This window comes from Solanum stenotomum, chromosome 8, assembly GCF_019186545.1.
Source record: "Solanum stenotomum isolate F172 chromosome 8, ASM1918654v1, whole genome shotgun sequence".
NCBI classification, from domain to species: Eukaryota; Viridiplantae; Streptophyta; class Magnoliopsida; order Solanales; family Solanaceae; genus Solanum; species Solanum stenotomum.
Genome location: NC_064289.1, coordinates 17,003,695 through 17,024,948, shown reverse-complemented (window position 1 = coordinate 17,024,948; position 21,254 = coordinate 17,003,695). Strand labels below are relative to the sequence as shown.

The following is a 21,254-nucleotide window of genomic DNA, read 5'->3' as shown; positions in this document are numbered from 1 at the left end:
ATACTGAAAAGATTATTTGAGATGATCTCATTCTTATAAGATATGATTACTGATATTGAAACGGTTTTATACTTATTTGAGAAATAGTATTTTGACAGGTGATTGTTAAACTTTGAAATGATATGATTTGATAAGATTTAAATGCTCTGTTCGATTTTGAATTGTTTTTACTTATTACAAGAAAAATATAAATGGGAGTAGACCTTGATGAATCCCGTAGCTAACGGCGGGTTCGTTAGACCTGGTGCACCTTGTAGTTCTGATTACTGATAAAGCCCTTGCTAGTGGGAAGGTAGAACTAGTATACTGTTACTGATATCCCTCGAGTAGGGATCTACTGATATGAATAACTAACTCCTTTATGAGGAGTTCACTGCTATTGGTTACTTCTTAAGGAGAAGACCACACTGATTACAAGATTCATCCTTGGAAACCTCCCAGCTATAAGATTTGATATGAAAATATTCTTTTTCTGAGTTTGCTATTATGTATTTACATTGATTTTGCTTATATGAGGCACCTAAGGTTGAATATTGTTATTGTTTCTGAAAGAGCATTGTTTCATCATCATGACTATTACACTAGCATGCTTTTTGACTTGTCCCTCATTAAAATGGTTGTGGTTAAGTATTATTACTCACTGAGCTAGCGTCTCACTCCTCGCTATTTGTTTTTACAGAGAATTCAAGTGGTATTGAAGAGGATTCCATTAACTAGCGTGTGAGTTAGTAGCATCTGGTGAGCCCCGCATTGCTTCGCGTGGCAAGAGAACTATTGATTTGTTATGTTTATTTAGTTTTTTTAAAAAACTCTTAGAATTGCTCCATTTGTCATTCTTTTGATTTGAGTCAAGATTAGTCCTTCGAATTATAGTCAAGTGACTAGTTTGAAATTTTTTTTCCGTAATTTGGAGATGAATTGATTTTTATTTCGTGACGATTTGATCCTTGATGGATATTAAATGGTGGTTTATAGTTGCTATTAGTTGTGTTATGAAATTCTGAGACAGGAAAAATTCAGGATAGGCCTAAAAACAAAGGAAACTCTGCCCGATTTTCTGTAGAATTCTGGTGAGGCTTGCTTTGGGATTCTCCCCCTTAGCGCCGGTCATGATCCTTAATTGGGTCGTGACAATCAGGTAAATAAAACGTTTGTACTTCTCAAAGTAATCTTTTTCCTGAACCACGAAAATGTGAAGAATCTTTTAAGCATGCGCAGTCTCTGTAACCACTCAGCTCAAATCAGACCTTCCAGCAAATTAGCAGCACTCTTAGTTGGTGATTTTCTAAATGCTGCATTTCCTTACACTTGCATACAAGTCCGGCAAACACCAAACAAATTTAAGTGACAATAACTAAACCTTAATTTGAACTATGTTGGTACTGTGTGAATTCCTTGCTTCTATTATATTCTATCTTTAGCTAAATCTGTATGGATGCTTAGAGGTTGCAAGTTTCTTCTGTGTGATTTTAATAGTCTCTTTTACCACTTCCATTTACCATAGTATTGCACCTTCAGACTAGTTGATGTAAATGTCTATGTGGACATGATCAAACCATCACATGCTTAAGTCTACCAACTGGAGCGTGGACAAGATAATATGGGGATCCAATATCGGGTGAAACAAGAATTGGGTGTGCCTGACTCTGATACCAAGTTAAAGAAATGGACCTTGAGCCAAACTCAATGCCTGGTACCAAGTTAAAGAAATGGACCTTGAGCCTAACTCAACGCCAGAAGCTAACTCAAAGGGTGAGGACTGTCCAAGACTATATAAGGAAATAAAATGCATCCCACCCTTCAATGTGGGACAATTCAACAGAATCTTTTCGTTATTACTTGACATTCTAGTTAGCTCTCAACTAATCTTTTAAAATCCGATGCACTGTCAGTGTCATCTGATATCCTAATGCACATGCAAAGGATGAATAATTGCTTGCTATATAAGGTTGATCACATGTCTTATCTTAAGCGGAAGCCATTTTAGAGTAATAAGAACAAAACCAAACCGAAGAACAATAATATGGCCTACCGAAATTTACTAAGCAGTCACACTAGTTGATATTGCAATTAAGTCTAAATAAATAGCGCTGGGAGATGAAGAAGTGGCATATCAAGATTAAATTCTTAACTCCAAGTTATCAAGTAATGAGGCAACTCGAAAGCTGGAAAGACTAGTTATGTTTCAAATAGGCAGCAGTATGATCTATTATGTCCTTGCCAAAAATGTTAACACTATACCTTTGGTCCAAATAACCCAGTTACACATCTGCCAAACAATTCAAACATGTTGAGGTGGCTCTCAGCACACTTAGGCTACCAGTCAGTTACCATATTTTCAGGTGATATCTCACTCTAATACTAACAATGAGCGACAAATATGACCCAGCCAGATGATTAACCTTGCAAAATGAAGATTTGACCATATCGAACTCACAGAACATTCAATTTTAAGTCTAATTAACATGAAAGCAATATTTTATGGGGTGAGTATGATTCAAGTAAAATACAGTGCTATGCAAGTCTTTTACTTGGATTAATTCACCATAGATCAAATAATCTCAAAAAAGCCTAGATTCTTGTTCTGTCTTGCAATTATCTTCAATTTAGCAGTTATTTAACAACCCTCATAATCTCCTTCCTCTATTTATTTCTTTAATTCTCATCATGACGCTTCCCTCGGTGATAACAAACAGGTTTCAAGTTGAACAAAAATCAAGAGGAGAGATTCTCATTCTGATGCATTGCAGAAAGTTTGGAAACAAATGGTTTTTTTCCCAAGGGACAAACTTAGTATGTATACACTATATACAGAGCATAAAAGACTACTGCTTTGATGAAGTCATAAAACTAATTCATAAATTATTGAACATTGAATATAACCTATATCCAAAAGAAAATCACTAATTCTATTGCAAATTATTAAAACAACCTGAGCCTAATTTAGATGTCATACTTTGTTGGGAACAATCAGGAAAGGGTCGAACATTGTGGCCATTAAATAATAAATGGTATATTTTTAGTTTGGAGAAGTTGCCAAACCTACTAGAATCAAAAAATAGAAATAGAGCAATTAATATTTTTATATGTAAAAAGAGATTTTATAGATGAACTTGCACTACAGAAGTAGAGCAATTGTTTTAAGATGAAGCATAAGAATACAAGTGCCAAGCTTCATCATACTAAGTCATGTATACATGAGCTTGTGTAGCATTAAGGATTATAATCACACATTCAATATAAGATAGATAATACCAGGATTTGGTATAAGGTTTATACCGGTATTAGCTTAATACCAACAACCAAACATTAGATTTAATCCCAAATTTTATACTGGGATCATGACCTAATCCCGGTAACCAACCGACCCCTAAGGAGTCGCAACTCAACTAATATATTTTGCACAAGTCAAAATGATTGTCATTGGTCAATAACCTACATTTCTGCCAACCCAGTTTGCAAACGAGTCCCATGCTGAGAGAGAATTTGTTCAATTTCTGAATCCACACACTTAGAAAATCTCCTAATGCCATAATAGAAACCAACACCTGGAAGGAGGAAAGTTCAAAAGATTAAAGTAGTATAATTACCAAAAGAAAAGCAAAATATTCTCTGTTTTGGTATAAACTTTGATCTTGTGTAGCTTTGAGCTCCACATAAGCATTTTGAACAATCTGTATCATTACAAGAATGGTAATATGCAGCTTATGAGAGATAGCAAGTCTCCTAAATAGCAATGACTCTGAATAGCACGTAAAGGAACATGTAATAGTCCCACCTGGTCTCAAGTACCTGTTTTGGGGCCGCGGCTAATCAGGAATCACGCCACATAAAGGCCCGTTAAGGTGGAAGTGCTCCCTACATATTCAGGGTCATTGCTATTTAGGAGACTTATAAATCTCTCTTCAACTAGCAACTTAAATTTGTCATAAGCATACAATTTACAGCATAATTTTATCAACATCCTTTATTCAAAATGCAAGATCCCACGAGGGCAGTGAGGCAACAGAGAACTTTAAATGATATCCTTATTTTAGGCACTTGAAGTTAAGGGGTCATTTTCTTAAATGGTCACTCAAGTTGGTAAAATTACCTAGTAAAGTAACTTAACTTTTATTGTCCCAATAAAAAAAATTTCAAGTTAACTATTATTCTTACAAAATAACAATGGTCTAGATATGATATCATACACTCATGCTATCAACTTGTTTAATTCATAATCTTAGTTCAAACTAACCACAATGACTACAAAGAAAGAAAAAATAAGCTTCATCACAACAAAATAAAAAATTTGACAGAAGCCAAATAAAACAGCCAGTGATCTATTTAGTTGATTTCTAAGTACGAGCTCACTAATTAGTATCAGAAAAAATTAAGTAGTAAAATTATGTCGCCAGAATAAACCCAATTCCAGAAACTTGATATCCTATACTTCCTCCATGCCAAATGAAAGAATTTCCCGATGAGGGGCACCATCAAATTATCACTGTAAATTTGGACATGAATTCTTTAAGAAACTTTAAATATACAAAATTTACATAAAAATTACTTCAAATTACTAATCTCTTAGCTTTTACACTGCATGGAGAGAACGAGCACATAGATAGTTGAAAAAGAGCAGAAACAGGAATAAAGGTCAGAAGCAAATAGAGGGTTGACTAAAGTGGCTTTTCTGTCACTGTTATTTTGCAAGAGATAATGGTAAGCTGAGTGATTTTATTGAACAATAAAAAGATATGTGACTTGTAATTTCATCCACTTGAGAGTTGAGTGACCACTTAAGGAATTAAACGGATACCAAGTTTTTTAAATATTTACTTTTAACAACAAATATGTAAAAGCAAACTTCTGAGCACTTGAACATGAGTCACTAAAAGGCATCTTAAAATACATTACTATCTACCAAGTCCACTAATACATGGACCGAAACCAGATAGTGTATCAAGGGTGACTGGCATATATGCAGAAAAGATAAAACATGAAAAACAAGCCCAGTCAATTTCTGAAAAAATTATAATGAAATTGCAAATTGAGCTTACCTGCTGTCAGGTTCATACGAACTAGGTTATTCAGCCTTCTGGTTACTGCAAAGAAACAAATTGAGAGAACTATGTTAGGTGTTTGGTCAAAAATATAAAAGCAAATAATAGAAGAGGAGAAAACAAATAATTTGTGCAAGCAGATTAGATATAATACAGAGCAACACCTAGACAAATGAGTGATTAAGGCCGGTTTTCTGACTTATCTAATAACCCTATTTCTTCTAGCTGCTGGAGCACCTCTTCTAACCATTTCCCCTTCTTTTTTTTTTGACCATTTACCTTTTATTCTGGAACAATCTTATTAGGGTGGTATTTTACATATTTCTGCCAAATCTTCCTATTATTGCTAATACCATTTCAATGGTTTTCATCCTTTCAAACGAGAGAGGTTCGATACTTTCGAATCCAATGCATTAATTCCTCTTTCTACTCATATGTACTCTATGATCTCAGCTTCTAATAAAAAATTTCAAGAAGTGTGACTGACATGTAGAAGAGGGACCTTTTTCTTCAAAGTTAAAATCACATAAAAGCATCAATGAAACATCCCCACCCCCCCACCCCCCCACCCCTTTTTTTTTTACTATACTACCTTTCCCCATTCTGTACTAGACTCATTCTATTAGGACGATCCAAAATGTTTGACAACACTCCACTAATAGTATCATTCTATATAACTTTTACCTCTTTCAAGAACTCAAATTCATTTATCTGTTCAATTTTAACCTTTGATATGATATTTTCCCTATCAAACTAATTTTTTCTCAACACTATATCCAGTCAAACACCATCATCTTGATTCCTTCTACTTTTTTTTTCTTCTCTTATCAAGGAAAACTCAACTACAAAAAAGCTTATGTTAAAAGTATTACTAGTAAAACTAACAAAAGACATTCCAATCATAATTTACTTGACAATGTAATTCTTTGGGAAATGTACCTAACCAAGTGGCAATGGAAGCACCGGTAGAACCAATGCCAAAATCTCTTACAGCATTTTGCTTCCATGAATTAAGTAGTTTAGCTTCTTCACTCGTCAGAGCTTCCTACAAATACATATCATTGCAGAAACAAATAAATATCAATAAGCAAATTAGTTAGAAAACCTAATGCACCTTGAGTTAATTTCTGAAAATCGAGAAAGGGGAAAAAAAAAAAAGAGTACAAATTACCTAATCAAATAGAAAGGGAAAAAAGGATTATTTTCCTCAAGGTTAATGCACAGTAGCAGTGGAAATTTAGGGCAAAGAAGAAAGTCCATTTGAATATTAGTGCTTAAAAATGGTACCTTTCTGGAGATGAGAATTTCTTCCAGCTCGAAGAGAGCTTCCGCCATTATTCAGCAGTTTTCACTTCTGCCCCAACTGCGACTCCGACTCCAACTCCCCTCCGGCTCCGACTCCGGGATCTTGATCCGCTGAAGCGGCGAAAAAATGACGAAAATAGTCCCCTAGTATATATATTTAACGGTTTGATCCTTTGAGTTTGTTAAATTTTTATTATCAATCAAAAATAATTTCTCTATTCTCACAAAATTAGAGTTAAGATTGCATCAACATCTTTCTCAAATCTCATTTGTAAAATTACACTTGGTATTAACACTTTTAGGACTCATCTGGTACGAGAGATAAAGGGTAAACGTTCGTTTTAAGATGAGTTTATTTCATGTTTGGTTGGAAAAAATTTGTAAGATAACTTATTTTGGGATTTATTATCTCGAAATTGTAGTGTTTTTTTTATTGCACATTGAAGGTGAGATAACAATCTTGGGATAACTAATATCAAGATAATTTGTTCCCCGACCAAACAAGTTATTAGTCTCTCTCTCTGATATTTTACTAAATAATGAACTATATACATTAGATTTGATGTGAACTATATCAAAAAAAATTAAACTATAAATATCAAGAAAGTCTCGTCAAATTTTAAAATATGCAACATCAAATATTACACTAAGAGATATTTAAAAATAGCCTAAAATAAACCTAGAAAATTTTACAAGACTCTAGAAATGAAGTAAGAATATCAGAGAATCTGCAAATATTATACCTCTAAATGCAAGTTCCCGCTAATTTCCTTTTTTTTCTTTTTTCTTTTGTGGTTTTTATCAAATCTAACCGACAAAATTTGATAATATTTGACAAAAATTAAAAGTAATATGACAAACTTAAATGACCAAAACTATTAAGTGCATACCTAAAGGACTATCTTCAACCTACTATCAAACATAAAGGACTATTTTTGTCATTTTCTTTAAAAGCAATACAAACGAATTGTAAATAGTCGAATCAACAACTAATACAATTTTTTGTTGTTCTTGAATTGGCGGGACTTCAAATTTGTGAACTCCTTTTCATTTACAAGAATGATCTAACTTTAAGGTAGGTGATTTGAACTTTAAATTAAAGAATATTTTTTTTTTAACTTCAGTTTACTTATGAAATTAGTGAGGGTCAACGGTTTAAAATCACTTATTTTTAAGAACAATGAATATAATTTTCTACAATATGATATAGCAATACATGAGGTATATGAGTGATTGTTGAATTAACTTTTGAGTCTGTTTATTCGAAGGATAACATTTCAAGTTAACAAATAATCATTTTTTACCTAAAAAGTTAACCCATAAAGTAAGTAGATCAATAGTTCAAGATCATTAATTTCCAAAGTAATTAGGTATAATTTCCTAATTCAAAGAGAGCAAAAACAATATTAGCTCTTATTATCATTAGTGATTAGTGCTAGGAATAGGCCAAACGTGCATATTCATTAAATATCACTACATCAAAAATAATTTTTAGCAGCAAGTAATTAATAGCAATAGCTTAATTGATGCTAAAAGTATATTTTTAGGGATATTTAGCAATTTTTATAATAAATATCCCTAAAGTCTTCGTGACACTAGATCCAGTAACAATCAATATCATAAAGACTTTATCACTCTTTGTTCATATGTATATTTATTGCCGGTAAAAGCTGTTTTTGTTGTAGTGTATATAATTTGACATTTCTCATGGCAGCAAGAAATATAATCATATCTTACTCTATTATTAAATATTTATATTAGCTAATTATAATATGAATTTTATACCAATTTTTGATATTATCTTATCCAATATAAGAGGTTATAATTCGTCAATAACCTTCAGCCCTTTAATCTCTTTCATAGATCCAAAATAAAATTGTTATTTTCAGAATTACATATTATATCGTTATAGAACGACAACAAATGTGTGTCACTATTATACCTCATTGTCAGTTTGATTAAAGCACTACTTTTTACAACTCACTTATTTGCTTTGTACCTAAGGAACCACAAGATATTAATGTTAGGACAATCTATATCAAAAAGAAGAACCAATCATCATGAGCCACCTTAACCTAATGTTTGGGTGGATATGCGATCCTATATAATGCACGTGAATTCATGATTTCTTTATTAAATTTAAATTTTTATAGATATTGATTTTGTTTAGCTTATATATCTCAATCCGTTTATAATTGAGTTGTGCTTTATTAATCGACTGATTGAACTCATTGTTGATGCAAGAAATATCATATTATTAAATCAACTAATTATGTAAGTCATACTATTAATTATATGCTGAAATCATAATCATATATAGTCGTGAGTAATTAGTTGAGTCTCTTAGATCATTTTCTTGATTATTAATTGAAGTGGGTGAACTAATCCTATCTACAGCAGAAAGTGTTGTAGTGAGTCATTCTAAAATAACTTTACTTTTTTTCTATTTTTGACGTGTGCACTTAGAATTAATAATAAAACTTCATTATCATGTGGAAAAAGTAGAAAAATACCTTTTTGTTAAAAATATACTATGATAGTTCAGTGACTTAAAGGAAAAAACAAAGACTGAATTGACTAAAAAAAATTCAAATTATCATTATTTTGCAAGTTGAAGAATTCTCCAAACTATCATGAACTTATATTAAAATAGTCTGAGAAGGAATATAACATGCTACGTAAATATTACACTGTAAAAGTACCTTAAAAAATTGACTTGGAGAAAATTTGAGTGAATAGGCTATTAAAATCTCTTAATCAATCACTATTTAGCAAGTTTCGTATCTAAATTATATTAGGTACGGTATTCAGACCACCCCTGAACTCATTTGCTAAATGGACTAATTTTTAAGACTTTTTTCATTTGCACGTATCTCTTAACAAGTTATCTCAATATATTTAACAGGAGATTTTTAATCTAAAGTGAATTATAGTCCAATAGAATAAAAATACCCAATCATTTAAATATAAAACTCACAAAACAAAATTATCATTTAAGAACTATTTAACCTATTCACTCAAAAATAAACAACATATACTCACATTAACAAAGAGAAATTAAACAAAACTATTAACAATAGTACTCTCCACTAAAAATATTAACATTCTATATATGTACAACACAAAGATGGTACATTAATATTTAGCCTCCAAAAGGGATTGTGAGGCCTTATTCAACCTTCAAACTAATTACACCATATGTGAAACTCACAAGTCTGACTGATTCAAATTCATATCATATAAAAATCTATTAAAAAGAAAAGTGTGTGTATATATATTAGTAATTTTTTTTTTATATTATTAATGTTCAAATCTGATACGTTTGATAAAGAAGATACATCTCCTACGTGTTATGTACTTATTGATCTAATTGTATACTTCTTAGAAGAAGAATTTGTTGACAAATCACCTGACCTTCTTCTTAACATTTGCCTCATACCATCAGCTACATGAACAGCAGGATTATTAGACTTATATTTTCTGCAAAATGACATGTGAGCTTTTAAAGCTTCTTCCATTTCAATAAAATATTGCTTCTTTTTTCCTCTATTAAATTCATCTCTAACAGCTTCTGAACATAATCCACATAGCCATTTGCCTTCAAAATTCTCCTTCACTTCACTTATGTACTCTATTGTACACTCTTCTTTCAATCCACAACAATCACACTTTGCCAATTCTATTTCCATCACTTAATTTTCTTGAGTTTTTGATAAGTAATACCTTTTTGGCTTTGTTTTTTTTATGAGATTTATTGGTACATTTTCCTAAGTTTTTTTTTTTTTTTTTGGTGTGAATGGAGAGGGGGTTTAAGAGAAGTTATATAGGGAGGGGAATTAAAGGTGCCATAATTTCCTCCCATGTTACATGGGACATATGGGGCAGTGGAAAATGAGACAATTTGGTCATTGTAGGGTCACGTGGTCCTTTAATTTCTTGCATATAATAATAAATAAACAGCAAATATTGCATTGTCATTTTCTTATATTTACTTTCGGTTGACAAAGTTATTATTATCTTTTTTTAAATTGCGCTTTTGTGATTTTAAAATTGGAAAGTTACGTTGAAATGGAAAAGTGCTATCGAAGTGTTATGTGATTAATAATGTTTATATATTAGGTGTGAATGGTCAATAAAGTTCAACATATTTACCAAATGAGTATCGTGGAGATGTAAATGTTAATGTATACGATCATATAAGATTAGATAGAATAAAAAATGATGATCAAGTTTGTGAGTTGGTTCAAGTAGCACACATTAGGGATAAAATTGGAGAAGGAATTAATTTTCTTGTGATGATATGACCGTGTCGTGTGTTGATCACCAAATACACCAGTTAAATATGAAATTATGGTGAGTGACGGTATTAATAAGGAATGATCTCGATCTAAAATCACATGAAAATGAATTATCAAAGATCCATAAATTTCTTGGATTCATGTAGACTTCTCAAAAGATAAGACATAATTGAAAGAAAAAAAACTAGAGTTAAACATTTCTATAGTGGCGGTGTTTGTCTGAAAGCTCCATAGTGAAGCGTTGTTTGGTGTTTAGATCTCATTTAGTTGTTATAAACAAATGCATGCAAATTTAGAAAGAGTATAAATGTAAAAAAAAAAAAAAAAAAAAAAAAAACATCAGCAGTCTTTCCTCGTAAAGTTATGTCCATACCTAATGGACATCATTTAAATATAATTTTTTTTTCATTTTAGTTATTCGTAATTGAAATTTGCTATGTGCATGTGATTAATGATGATTACTATAAATATTTTAATATTTTGTTTTATACATGTATATTTCTTACAAAATATTATATGACTGTTATAAAGGAATAATTTTATCAAGACTATACTACTGTAATGAATGTTATTGTTGTTATAAGTAAAATGTTATGATAGAACAACAAATTATAAAAATGAAATATTGATTCTATAGAAAATCATATTATTATAGTGAAATATCAATAAAATAAATAATCATTTTTTTAAATGAAAATAAATAATCATTATAAGGAAGTCCGACGGTATATAAAAAATAATACTNATATATATATATATATATATATATATATATATATATATATATATATATACTAGTGTTTGATGTTTAGATCTCATTTAGTTGTTATAAACAAACACACGCAAAATTAGAAAGAGTATAAATGTAAAAAAAGAAGCAAACATCAGTAGTCTTTCCACATGAATTTATGTCCATAACTAATGGATTCCATTTAAATATATTTTTTTCATTTCAGTTATTCGTAATTGAAATAAAATATATTTTTTTCATTTCAGTTATTCGTAATTGAAATTTCTATGTGCATGTCAGTAATTATGATTACTATAAATATTTTAATATTTTATTTTATACGTATATATTTCTTACATAATATTTGAGTACGACTATTATAAATGAGTAATTTTACCAAGATTATACTACTATAATGAATGTTATTGTTGTTATAGGTAGAATGTTATGACAGAAAAGCAAAATATAAAATGAAACATTAATTCTAGAGAAAATCATATCGTTATAGTGAAATATCGATATAATAAATAATCGTTATAATGAGGCTTGACGGTATATAAAAAATAATATTATTAGTTGATAATATATTTTATTTATATATTATCACTTTTACTTTACATCCTATACTATTCTAGGAATTATTTAGCCATTCAAAGATTTCTAGGGATCAATAATGATGTCTATATACATTATGAATTTAATATTCTAATTAATCTCTATATTGAAAAGTACAGTTGGAGAAACAATAAGATGATTTAGTGGGACTTGGCGTGTAACTATACGAGTCTTTTTCTTATTATGAAACACATATTTTCGTGTTTGGTTTGTGTTTTGATATATATTTTTGGACACAATATATAAATTAAAAATTAATAATAATATTAGTATACCCAAAAAGTGTTTAATGAAATTTGTGGTTTACCAAAAGTTAACAATAATATCTAAGTATCAGTTAAAGCAATTAATATAAAATTAAAAGTTAAGTAAGTTGTAAAGAAAATGATTCTTCTCTAGTAAAGAAGTTTCTTAATAGAATTTTTGTTTGGTAAGATATCGTTTGGTAATGAAAATAACTTAATCATGAATTTCTACACACACTCTTCTTTTTTATGATGCCTAAAGGGGGGAAATAAGGAAGATAACAGTTTATAGGTTAAAAGATATCTTTTTGTTTCAAGTTGAATGATATGTTTTAATTTAGTATGTAGTTTAAGAAAGTAAAAAAGATTTCTAAATTTTGTTATCTAATATTAAAGATTTATAAAATATACTAAAATGTCATTTAATTTTTTGGTTCTTATGCAAAAACTGAAGAGATATTTTTGAAGACAAGATATGGAAGAATGATCTTCTAAAAAGACATATGGTTATGATCAGATTCTCAAACCTAATTATCTAAAGGGTTACTATGAATGGAGGGTTAGTTCTTGTAGGTGATTAAAGCAGGGCGTAGCTATAGCCATTCCAAGGTGTCTAGTTGGATATTATTCGGTAGAAAATTACATTACATATATGTCAAATTCTACATTTAAAGGATATATATTTAAAATTTGACACTCTTGACGAAAGTTATGTCTTTGGCGCAATGGTAAAGGGTATCCATTTGAATGAAAGAGTTTTGAATTTGAACCCAAATAGCACAATATTTTTTTTATTTTATTTTGATAGCCACACACATCATTATTCTTGGACAGCCTTAGTAAAATTTCTGACTATGCTACTGATTAAAGCTTACAAACTTTACTTAGTCATGTAAATCTAGCAACCAGTACATGCTGATTAATATGGCTAAGGCTTACAATATGTTTACTGGTTGTAAATTAATCAAAATTTATAATGTACGTATATATATATATAAAAAAAAAAAAACTTAAATAATTATTCAGAAAGAGATCAATATGGACAAGGATTAGGACAATATATGTGTTCTTTGGTTTCAAGGATGTTAGACTGAGTAGACTGGTTCCTAAAATAATTAATAGTTTATATGATGAATATCCGACAAATCAAGAGGCAATTTATTCAGCCATAAATGAACCCTTTATCTGATTAAGTAAATTAAATGTGAATGAATAACCTAAGATTGATATTGTGTCTTAATTGCTAATCCTCCACGTACGTGAACTTGAAGAATTAAAGCAATTGTCCTTGTGTATAGGCCATGTGTACAATCAGAAATCACATGAAGTATACAGATAAGAAATGGCCAAACATGTGGGGTTGTCCATGTTGTGGGCTCATATATGATATATCAATATACCTCTAACGTTTTATGGTATTTGAGTGGTTACAAAATTTTAAAAGTAAACAAGACACTACATCATATATTAATTTTTTTTAGAAGTTATGATTTTAAATATGCTATAAATTAGCTGATTACAAGAGCATGCTATAAATAAAGATAAAATTAGAAAGATCAAATTATAAAATCAATAATATGTATATTTAATGTAATTTTGTACGTAAAATTAATTTGAGGTGCAATCTTTATTTTTGTAAGGGTAAAGAGGTTGTTTGTGTGGATAGACCATCGGCCCAAACAAAAGTTTTCAAAGCAAGGTTGTAAGAAAATGATAGTAAAACAACAGGGTATAAAATAAATTAAGCAACAAACAGTAATACATATTGAAGAATAAGATAAACTATATGATTACTAAATATATAATACTACTAATAAGTTAGCTCACTACCTCTACGTAAAATGCGATAACACTTACCTATAGCTACCTACTAACTAGCTTCTACCCTAATTCTCGATCTATAGTCTATCTTCGGTTATGTCCTCAATAGGTTGAAGTACTCATGTCATATCTTGTATAATCACCTCTTCCCAATTCTTTTGTAGCATACTTCTACCTCTCCTAATTCTTGATACAACCAAACTTCTCATCACATCCTTGCTAACATATATATATATATATATTATCTACACACCCCCCACCTCTTCACATGTTGAAATCATCTCAATCTAGCTTCCCTAATCATCTTGTTTGTCACAGAGGCCTTTTCCACCTTGTTTTGTACGTATAACTTTGTTCCTATATATCGTTTCTTTTAGTAATGCCCACATATTCATCTAAGCATACTCATCTCTGCTACATTCATCTTTTGAATGTGGGCATTCTTCTTTGGCTAACACTCTGCCACATACGACAATGTTGGTCCAACCACCACTCTGTAGTACATAGAACTTACTTTAAGCCTTGGAGATGTGAGCCTCCATTTAACCTCTCTCTCTAATATGAGATGTTATATCATCATCAATCTCCCCGTCTCCTTGGATTAGACTTGAAACCTCTTAGGTATTTTCTTGTACATTGATCTTCACTCCACATATGGCGTATGTGTTGCATTACTAAACTTACACTCCAGGTACTCTGTTTTAGTCTTGCTTAACCTAAAATCCTTTAGATTCTAAGGTCTATCTCTAAATTTTCAGCCTATCACTAACTTCAATTCAGCCCACGTCTCATTAATCAATACTATATCTACGAATAACATACACCACAACACACCTCCCCTTGAATATGTCGTGTCAATTCGTCCATCACTAATATAAATAGGAATAGGTTAAGGGTTGATCCACATTGGTGCCCTATCATGCCTAGGATCAAGTGCTCAAGTCACCTCTCACTATTCTAACTCGGGGCTTGGCTCCCCATTGTAGATATTTTTAATTGGCCTAACATAAGTAACATGTATACCTTTAGACTCCAAACATCTCTAGATGACTTCTATAGGAACTTTATCATACACGATTTTCTAGGTCAATGAACAAGTCTCTCTTCCTAGGCCTATTGCTCCAGCAACCGCCTTACAAGATGAATGACTTATTATGTAGTTGATCGTTCGACATAAATCAAAATTAGTTCTCGAAGATAAACACATCTCATTCCTCATCCTCATCCTCATCCCAACCACCTTCTCTCAAACTTCCACAATACGACTTAATAGCTAGATACCTTATAGTTATTACAATTCTAAAATTTGAAGTCAATTAAAAAAATATATAAAAGATTGAGCCATTTTTTTGGCAATAATTAATTTTTTGATGAAAGAGAGGTCATCATATATTATAACGGATGAGTACTACAAATTCCTTTTTGTTAGTAATAACTTTGTGTCCACATAATATAGTTGTAGTTATGGTCTAGGCTAAACAACATGTGAATTCTTGTCTAATAAATGGTCGACCAACATGAATTTTGTAGTTGCCTAAATTACAAGTTTCCTCCAATCGCCAATTCTGGCCCCTCAAACTAGTGTTGTTATCTCGTACGTGTCGTATTTTTATTGGTCTTCTTTATTTTAAGTGATATTATTTTCTTGTCATTCCTAGCTAAAAATAAATAAATAAATAAATATATATATATATATATATAAACTCCTAACTTGAATGTTAAATTACTATAATATTCCTAACTTAATTAGGTTGTGACTTTTTTGGTGAGTTGTGACTTTTCCGATAAGTTGTAACTTTTTTCAAAGGATTGTGATTTTTCGATGAGTTGTGACTTTTTCAATAAGTTGTGACTTTTCCAAAGAGTTGTGACTTTTTCAAAGCACTGTGACTTTTCAGAAAGGTCATGACTTTTCAGATAAGACACAAAAAATATTTGTTCATACTACCCTTTGTTGACTATAAATACAGGGACTTTCTCTCATTTTTCAACCACAATTTTTTTTAATCTTCTACTCTTCTTCTTTCTTGCATTTTAATTTTTTTTTTTTGTGATTTGTTGTCATTGAGTGAGTTCGAAATTTAGTGGAATATGAGGTACCACTTTTCTGATGAAGTAAGTCGTTCTATCCTAAGAGGGTATATTTCAAAATCTCAAGTACTTGAGAAAAATAATTTTGATGATATAATAATTATTTTCTTGCTTAATATAACGTTAGTATATAATGTTCCAATATATGAAGTTAACATGATGTAGTCTAAATTTATTTGTTTTTGTTAACAATTTCTCTTGTGTTGTAGATATATGCTTCTGAATATCTTTTTTCAAAATTTAGACAATTGTCACGATTTGTTTTTGATGCTCAAGACAAAAAAATGACTTTATTTATCGATGCTACTTATGTGATTTAGACTTTAAGGAAGTTTACTTATCTACTATTTCTTAATATTTCAGTATTTTAGACAAGAAAAAGTTCATATGACTTGTAATAATGCCAGTTGAAGTTTGTATAAGTTTAATTTTTATTATTTATTTAATAGCAAGTTTTATATGTCACAAATGTATTATCAAGTTAACAAGATCTTCTAACTTCAAAATATATTATTTTAAAATATTTTGAGTTCTTTTTTTTAAAATAAAAAACTCACAACAAATGTAAAAATATGTGAATATATAAAATGTAGTTGTTCTCTTCAAATATTCATATGACATCTAAACAACTTAGCGTAGAATACACATGCAAAGCACATCTGGTTAGATGACAAGAAAAATACAAAACAAATATTGTCTATAAGGTAATATTAGTGAGATAAGACTAATTACATGATTGAACCTCATCAAATTGAAATAAATATATACATTGTTGCATTTAACTAATAAAATATTTCATTGACCATCTTCATAGATTTGCGTGAATAAGAGATATGACGATCCACATTGAACATTCACAAAAGAATCTGCAATATTATTTTTTGCTAAGCTTATTATTCAAATCTTTGCTTAAATAAGCAATATTATTTACTATAACATATGTTTTTTGGAATTGGTAATCACATGTAATGCACGCGTCAAAAAACTAGTGTATATATATATATGATTAATTTTTGTTTTGTCTTATCCATTTTTATAGTTATCGATATTTCATGACATAGTTTTTTTTTTATGACATGTTTGATATGTAATTTACCAAAAAAATTTGAAAAAATATAACTTTAATTTCATCGTTAGTAAAACTATATCGCATAAGTTGAAAATAGATGAAGTAGTTTGTTGTTCTTTGACTATGAATATTACCCTAGTTGGTTAAGAGTTTTGGTTGTTAATATCTATAACAATTCTAATCACTAGCATTATTAACTAATAAGAAAGTTGAGTATTGAAAAAAAATGAGTTTTGAATTAGGTATCAAGACATGGTTTAGATGTAGAACTCAAATATTTCCTTGGTTAAGTTCTAGATTTAAATCATTATTATAAATCTATTATTAAGCACCTAAATTTTAAACGATTATTCAACTTACTGCAGGTACATATGTTGGGCCAAAATAATAATTGTTTTGTTTTTAGTACCTTGTTTTGTTATTTTGTCCAATATATATATATCTTGTTTTCAAAATGGTATAAAATAATTAAATTCTCTCAAAAATAATTATCACATCCAATAATTAAATTCAAAAACTGATTTCCAAATGTATTAATTAAGATAGAGATCATCCTAATATTTAATTTGACATTATACTATGTCTTCAAGTTTTGAATTTGCCTCTACTTATTTAGTATGGAATTGTTTTTTTCCCTTGGGAGAACATAATGGGGGTTTATTATTATATTTATATATAACACGTAAATAATTCATCCACTATAAATGTATAGGATTTAGCTCTAAATTCAGCGTTAGTACTTCTTATCTATTCTTCTTTATATATTATTAAAAAAATAGTATGAATAGAGAAATTTTGACTAATTCTCAGTAGGCAGCTTCTACTGAAATCCTTGTTGACTAAATTATTCAATTTAATTATATTATCCAAGATGTAATTAATAATTTTGAAAGGACAGTCAATCAAATTTCTCTACGATGAATTATGGCTAGCTCTTTACGATGAATATTTTTATGAGTGCATTTTTAAATACAAATTCTTTCTCACAAAAATTACATGTATCAAGTGATAGAGATGGAAGAAATTAACTAACCTTAATTTTAAAAGATGTAAGTAGTATTTTATCACAAATAAAAGGAAAGTCAAAAATGTAGATGTAAATTTTCCCTTTAAGAATTTTTTCTTTTCAAATAGATAACTAAAATTCCAGCCACCAAACAAACATAGTATTCCATGATAATATTAGAAACAAAACCCATCTACTAATCTTTTATAAACCTTCTCTATAATGATATTTTTATTATAATAACTAAATATTTTTTAAATTAATTTTCCATATGTTTATATGATATATCCATCATTGAAAATTGCAGGTCACTATTAAGAAAGTTGCGGAATTCAGTCCATCATAACTTTCGTCAAGCAAACAAAAGTAGTAGATCTTTTGGCTAGATAAAATTCCAAGCAAATAACTACCAACTAAGCCACCATAATATAACCCCCTTTTATCCAAATAAAAATAATAATATGTATGATTTATTCTTTATAATGATATTTCACGATAGCTATAAAAAATATCAAAATAAATGACATTATTAAGTAGAGATTGTCCTTCAGGATGGCTCAGTTGGTTTGGAGAGTGGTCATTCACATGGATGACTCGGGATCGATCCCTCCTCAATACCTTCTGAATTGAGCATATCGCAGAAAGTTCGCCTAGTGCTATTGACATCTCATATGTGATTTTACACAATGGGAGATTTATCCGGTGCGCACTAAATTTGGTTCAATGATAGGAGTGTCTAAACACTGTTCCAACTTCCAACAATTTGAGACATTGCATGTGATAGTTTTTGGTACTAAACAAGGTATAGTATGAATTGGCAATTGAATTAATTAATTGTCCAAAAACAAACACAGCATGCTACAATTTCTGAAAAAACATTTATTGGAGAATTGGTTGAAAAGACGTCAGAAATAATTGAAATCATCGATATTTTCCACAAGACATTAGATTTGTCAAAATCTAACTCATTGATGTGATTTTTCAACTTCTAAAAAAAAGCAGTTGGTATGTTTCCACAACTTATAATTCGACTGCTTTTGGTATGGGTGAGATGATTGAGGTGGCAATTAGTTAATGAATTAATAGTAATTTGTTAATGTGTTCAAAGTTTGGATTGATTATTAACTTGTTTATTTATTAGAATAATTTATATCAGTCAAACTCATTTCAGCTTGACAAAATTTGGGCCTATATTTAACTCAAATTAATTAATGAAAAATCTTATTAAAGTATTGTAATAAATATTTTTTATTTAATATGTCTATTTTGATTCATTCAAATTCAATTCAACATATTATTTGTTCGTGAATATTGGAAGTTTTACAAGTACATCTGTTAGTAAACTTTGCTAGTGGTGTTTTGATGATTTTTTTGTTATAAAATATTAAAATATCCTCTTCAAATTAAATATTTTAAAGCATTTAATATAATTTTCTTGACAGAATGGTCATTGGAAAGTAATAAATGCTGAATTTTTTATTTTTTTTAAATTTTCGACCTAATTTTTTTTTTATAAATTCTCAATGACTATACCTGTCGGAATACCCTAGAAAAAATATATGAAAAATGCACTCCAATACAATGCATATTTCACGGTTACCACACAATATGTCGATTGCAACAAACAAACAACAACCTAAACACGCAAATAGTCGATCAAGCACTCAACAAACAATCCAAACCTCTGAAAATTGGTGCATTAATTAATGATAAGTGTCGCGTCAACTATGAGTTAGGTATAATATATAAATATGTTTTTTAATTTAATTTTAATTCACATTTATATTCTTCAATTTTAGGTGTGCACAAGTGAATTCTTAAACTTGTATAAAGTTGAACAAATAGACACATGCGTCCTACATGCATCCTACATGATAATTTGTGTCTTATGTGTATTATGCTACATAGGACTCATGTGTCTACTTGTTAAATTTTATACAAGTTTAAGTGGTTACTTGTGCACACCCAAAATTGAAGGGCATAAATATGAAATAGGTCATGTAAAAGTGCACATTTATGATTATGCCATTTGGGTTAGGTTTCTTCACTAGCTGCACTAAGCAATTAGTTCTTATATGTTTCCCTACTGATTGTGAACTTAATTATTTACTTCGTGTCAATTTTCTGAAACAAATATTTAAAACTGTTCAGGGTGTTCTCAACAAATTTTAATGTATGAAAATACGAAGAAATAGAAATATTTTATTAATAAACTGTATGAGTATAATTTTGTTCGAACCTGATCTTCTCTTTGTTTTCTTCGTGATTTGAAGGTTGTAATTAGTAATGTATTTCTCGAACATAGAATGATTTGAACCTCGTGATTTATTTGATATCCATGTAAAGAGGATTGTGGATCTTCTTGAAGTAAGAATAGTCCAGTCATAATCTCTTTTATGAATATCCCAAGAATTTACTAGATATTCGAGATGCTTCTTCAAAAGAATATGTAATATAGACATAAACTAGAATTTATCATAAAGTAACCTCCAAGAACCCTTACTAAAATTGGACTCATCTTGTAGAGTCCTACAAAATTCAATCCCAAAAAAAAATTAGAAAGAGCGAATTCTTATCGAGCTGGGACAATCAAGAATGTTATGTAAAAAGGATCAAGGGGGATTCTATCATAAAGAAAAAGAGGAGGAAGAGCTAGCTTTAGAGACGGAAACACAACAAAATAATAGCTACATGCAAAAGTAGTGGTAAGAAGGTCCATCTCAAAAGTGAAAGAAATAACAATAGGTATCATCTCAGCAAGGCAACAACCTTGATTTTGTAAATTGAAGCTACGAGCCAACTATTCATTCACATAGTTCTCAAAGGAGATAAGGAAGGGTGGGCAGTAGGTACCACGAACCCTCTATCCACACATCTATCCAGAAATAAGTGTAGTTCACCAGTTCCATCGAATGCTTCTACCCTCCCCTTCCCCACAATCCATTCTTGGGCAAATTACAGAAATCACATACTTTTAAGGGTCGAAAGAAAGTAAAATAATTTTACATGTCCCCACTTTTTTGGTGAATTCA

General features: G+C 29.9%; 2 protein-coding genes across 3 annotated transcripts in view; both read right to left on the bottom strand.

The window, feature by feature from the left end:
• LOC125874441 (uncharacterized) overlaps positions 1–6,478 on the bottom strand; it is an 11,054-nt gene extending 4,576 nt beyond the window's left edge. For both annotated transcript variants that reach the window (XM_049555335.1, XM_049555336.1), the window contains exons 1-4: positions 6,330–6,478; positions 5,982–6,087; positions 5,040–5,084; positions 3,440–3,548 (exon numbers count right to left, since the gene is read on the bottom strand). In XM_049555335.1, coding sequence (XP_049411292.1) covers positions 3,440–3,548; positions 5,040–5,084; positions 5,982–6,087; positions 6,330–6,377 — 308 coding nt within the window. In that variant the 5' untranslated portion in view covers positions 6,378–6,478. The remainder of the gene's footprint in view (positions 1–3,439; positions 3,549–5,039; positions 5,085–5,981; positions 6,088–6,329) is intronic.
• A 3,200-nt stretch (positions 6,479–9,678) lies between these two features.
• LOC125874467 (uncharacterized) lies at positions 9,679–10,112 on the bottom strand. The gene has a single exon (XM_049555363.1). The coding sequence runs from the start codon at positions 10,034–10,036 to the stop codon at positions 9,698–9,700; it is 339 nt and encodes a 112-aa protein (XP_049411320.1). The 5' UTR covers positions 10,037–10,112; the 3' UTR covers positions 9,679–9,697.
• Between the last annotated feature and the right edge of the window lie 11,142 nt (positions 10,113–21,254).